The sequence below is a fragment of the Miscanthus floridulus genome, chromosome 6, assembly GCF_019320115.1.
Source record: "Miscanthus floridulus cultivar M001 chromosome 6, ASM1932011v1, whole genome shotgun sequence".
NCBI lineage: Eukaryota > Viridiplantae > Streptophyta > Magnoliopsida > Poales > Poaceae > Miscanthus > Miscanthus floridulus.
Window position 1 is genome coordinate 123672919 of NC_089585.1, and position 4295 is coordinate 123677213.

Below are 4295 nucleotides of genomic sequence, written 5' to 3' on the forward strand. Positions count from 1 at the left end.
ACTACCCCATTATTTGTTGGAAGATAGGATACCTTCGTACATGCAAGAGACATGGATGCTGGCTGCCTGCAATAAATAAAAAGATTTTTCCTATGGGCACACAGTAATGGGCATATCCACCTTTTTCCATACAGGTCCTCCTAGATCAACGAAACCACATACAGAAGTCCCTGGCCCGGGCCTTTAAATGCGGGGTCACGCATGGAGCCGGAGCACAGACCGCCACGAGGCGAGCAGCCGAGTGTTCCCTAGAGTCCCCGTCTCTCCGCCGCCGCCTGCAACCGCTTCACGTGCCCTAATCCCTCGCAGGTCCCCTTTCCGACCCCAAATGGAGCCGAAGAAGTCCTCTCCTCAGCACCAGCCCCACGCCATGGAGCCCAAGAAGTCCTCTCCCCGCGGCGCCGGGGCCGCCGCCACCACCACCACCGAAGCCGAGTCCCCGTTGAGCAGCTTGTTCTACCCCCCGGAGCCCGCGGTACGTTTCTTGGCGCACCTCTCCTGTTCGATGCTATGCCCCGTTGTCAGGTTCGAGCTCGACGTGGAAATTTTTTTCTGTAACTTTATTATTTACGATGATGCAGATGGGTTTCTTCGCGTACAGGCGCGTTCCTAGTTATATACCATAGTTTTCCCTTTTCCATTTTTGTTAAGTTTGGCGTGTTTCGAATGTGGGATACGCCCCTTTTCATAAGGTGTGCTATTATCGTAGAGTATCGTTTTCTAAACACAATTTTAGAGGATTATTTAAGAGTGATGGTGATATGAATACTTAATTTCCCCCAAAAAAATGGTTTATGTATATATTTTTTAAAACATTTCTTTGCTGTTGGTATATATTAGTAAAATTCTTTCTTCGTCTTTTTCCCTTTCGTTTTCAAGGCAAATGGGAAAGATCAGGACTTGTACAGCATTCTTTACAAAGGGCAGAGCGGGAGCGCACATGCTGGCGTGACAGGTAGTTGTGGAATTACCCGGTTTCGTCTTATTCTGTTATCCTATATGCTATTAGGAGGGAACTGTTGTGCTAATAAAACCGAAGAGCCTTTGTATCACGAAAATAATTACATTCCCAGAGATTTTTTTTTTTAAATTACATTCCCAGATGAATCTTGGGAATCATGTAGGCTATAGTTACCATTTGCTTACATGGTAGATACAGTGTGTCATTGTGTATTGTTTTGTCGACTCATAAATACTTTTAGCCTCAACTCTTGTCTCCATGACTTTGGACTGTTTATATTATCTGGGTTGATCATTTTACTTGTTATAGTTGGGAAGCATTGAGGGTATGACACAGCTGAAAATTAACTGAACAATGATTAGTTTGATATTTTGATCTCGACTGAACAAAGATTGATTTGATATCCAGATGGTAAACCGCAATGGTCTCCTTCCAAAAGTCGTACCGCGTACGCAAAGGATGGTAAACATTCGCCGCCTTATGATTCAGTTGACACGTCATGTTTTGGATCATCTGTGCATTATGGTGGTCGAGAATATTTCTACGGCAGCTCTACAACCAAGAAAGCAACAGAATCCTCCACTGATGTAAGAATTACTGAACCTAGAAATAGAACTCTTTCCTGTGATTTGTAGTTCACAGTTGTTTAGATCATCATGAATTACTCTGCACTCCGGCAAGGCTTGAATTTAACGTGTGTGTTTTCAGTACAAAGGGGACAAGAAAGATCCAGCCGCAGATTCTCATGGCGACTGGTGGCAAGGTATATCATTATTTTAATATTGAAACAGATATCATAACTATCTGTTCAAGCTTCTGATCGTTAACTCTGTTTTCTTTTATTTTGTGGGGCTCACAGGCTCATTTTATTACTAAGAGAACCTGGTGGCCTCTCCTTGGAGAACAAGGTAAACAGGAGGATCTTATTACTGTTAAAGCTACCAAGTTTGTTGCTATACTCTGCCAATGCGTATGCTATCCATCTCACATTTTTGTACCAGAGAATCCTTTCAAATTCCATATTAATACTCGCAGCTGATAGTTTGTAGATACCGATGTTGGCTCACTTGACCTATGATACGTCACGTGTAATCTTAGTTCTTCATATAGAAGGGAGCATATGCTCTCTCCTTTTCCAAAAGTCAGAATATATAGTTCTAGCATGACGTGAATTTCTCAAAGGTATTCTCTGTGAGGAAACCGAGTTTATATTAATATCTCAAGTGATAAAATGTCCAAACAACTTTTTCCTAAAGAGGATGCCCAACGAATTCCACTCCTATGATGAAATCCTGTTTGTGCATAGTTCAACGCTTTGTCTATATTCCATCTCTCCCTTCCGTGTTTGCGGTATTAACCTATAAAAAGGAAGCTTATTTATTTGTTTCATTGTTTGTGTGTCTCGAGCTGTCATCATTTTTTGGTAGACAATTATTTTTTCTGCAGAAAACTAGCAACCAGATTGGATATACAACGATGTGCCTGTGGAGAAAGGCCAGTGGGTGGGGTGGGATTAACTGTCTTGGAGTGAAAACTTGATTAACAGCTACCTTTACGTCATTTTCATATGGTGTAGGCAATATTAATTACTGCTGTTTCAGTATTGATTTGGCTGATAATTAGTTACATCGTTTTCAGTATGGTTATATGGGCTAACATTGTTGTCACCTAAACCCACCTAGCGTGAGAAGCCAATCAAGGAAGGGCACGCCTGACTATTGAGCGCCCTGATGTGATGTTTCATTATATTGGAGCGTAAGGGGGACCTTAGATAATAGTTTAAATTAGATTATCTCCACAACTTAGTTCCATGTCAAGAAGCTAAGCAGAATTTAATTTTAATCTCTATTGATCTACTACATTACTTGGCTGCTGTTCCATCTTCCATGCCATCGTTTTGTTCTTTAGATTATATATTATATCTATAAGAAACTAGAAGTTTGTTTAGGGAACGAGTATCTGGCAAACTTCTGCTGTTCTGACAAGGTCCAGATCATGAAAATCAATTTATTAACAGTTCTGTAAAGCATAGAAATGTTTGCTTTGTTAACACATAGAAAATCAATGACAAAGATCTGGATTTTTTATGAAAATGAAAATGGAGATAGGAGCCAAGGATTTATTTTATATGTAAGTTATGTAACTGATGCTGTGCCTGTTGTTATGCAGCCTTTGATGAATGGTATTTATTTATATCATGTTATTAGTTTTGTCAGTTTTCCTCACAATTCTATTTGGTTCTGTATGGCAGGAACAGAAAGGGGAGGCAGTGAAGCTCGATTTCCTTGACTGCTGCTAGTAGTATTATCTGCGTCATAGTGGACCCGCTTCCGTCCAATGGTGGTGCCAGTATTTAGAAGCATCACCTCACCGGGGCAGATGTAGTGTGTCTCTTTCATAGTCTCTGCTTTAGATGTGCAATGTAATGAAGCTGTAGCACAGTATGAATTAGATTGCATAAAAGGGTCCCTGTCCATTCCGCCGGTACTATGAGCGGTTTGGTGTCTGACTCCTTAGAGTCAAATGTCTGTACAATTGGATCGTCGCTCAAAGCAAAAAATAATGTGCTGGAGAAGCGGCGATGACTTCACATTGTACACCTTTACCAGCTTGAATTTGACAGAAGTTTGGAAACTGTTCTTGTCAATTACATTTTACAGTATTATCGACTTCAGGAAAAAGAAATACTTTTATTCCAAAGTTCAGGCATTATTACAGCAACATTATTCTGGGGATCTGTGAAAAGTAAGATATGACAGAGGTCACGGCATATTGGCAGTCAGAGTTTGGAGTCCTTAGGTGCCACTGTCAGTCTATCACTCTGCCAGCCATCACTTTGCTCGTCATGATCACTTCATGGCAGGGTATATGCTGCAGAGTGAGAAAAAAAACAGACAGTGAGAGAGGCAGAACAAGCAAATGATGTTGACGCCAATGTAATTTCAACAAAAACGATGGGGATCGCAGGGGGCGCTTACGGCCGCATTTGTAGCCGACGGGGCGGTTGGCGATGGCGCAGCGCTTGGGGATGGTCATGGCCACGGCAGGCTTGACGCCGGCCTTCCGCGCGGTGTCGGACAGCATGACGGCGCACAGGCACTTGGGGCTGCGCCCGATGGCGCGCACCTGAGCGCAGCAGCTCGGCGGCACCGCGGCGCGCGGGTTCTGCGTGGCCGCCGCGCACGGCGCAAGCTTGAGCGCCACCTGGTCCACCGGGACGCGGCCGCACTCCCCCGCACCGTGCGCCGTATCCAGCCCCGCGAGGCCGGCCACCAGGAGCAATCGCCACGACGCAGAGGCACCTTGCCTGGAGCTCCATTTCTTGATGCCTGGT

The 4295-nt window shown here is 43.7% G+C and overlaps 1 protein-coding gene and 1 pseudogene across 2 annotated transcripts; one reads left to right on the top strand and one right to left on the bottom strand.

Moving 5' to 3' along the window:
• Positions 1 to 208: 208 nt before the first annotated feature.
• On the top strand, positions 209 to 3349 carry LOC136456844 (uncharacterized). 2 transcript variants are annotated; one of them, XM_066456836.1, is made up of 6 exons: positions 209 to 475; positions 880 to 958; positions 1370 to 1548; positions 1670 to 1724; positions 1821 to 1869; positions 3213 to 3349. In XM_066456836.1, the coding sequence occupies exons 1-5, from the start codon at positions 329 to 331 to the stop codon at positions 1835 to 1837; spliced, it is 477 nt and encodes a 158-aa protein (XP_066312933.1). In that variant the 5' UTR covers positions 209 to 328; the 3' UTR covers positions 1838 to 1869; positions 3213 to 3349. The 2 variants fall into 2 exon arrangements, with proteins under 2 accessions (XP_066312933.1, XP_066312934.1); XM_066456837.1 differs by having other exon boundaries at positions 880 to 955.
• A 95-nt stretch (positions 3350 to 3444) lies between these two features.
• LOC136456845 (non-specific lipid-transfer protein Cor a 8.0101-like) lies at positions 3445 to 4295 on the bottom strand (annotated as a pseudogene).

Bases quoted from the DNA above. Each gene is read 5' to 3' on its own strand.
- LOC136456844 (XM_066456836.1), top strand. From the start codon at position 329: ATGGAGCCGAAGAAGTCCTCTCCTCAGCACCAGCCCCACGCCATGGAG. The intron at 476-879 runs GTACGTTTCTTG...TTCGTTTTCAAG, and splicing joins TCTACCCCCCGGAGCCCGCG to GCAAATGGGAAAGATCAGGA. The intron at 959-1,369 runs GTTGTGGAATTA...TTTGATATCCAG, and splicing joins ACATGCTGGCGTGACAGGTA to ATGGTAAACCGCAATGGTCT.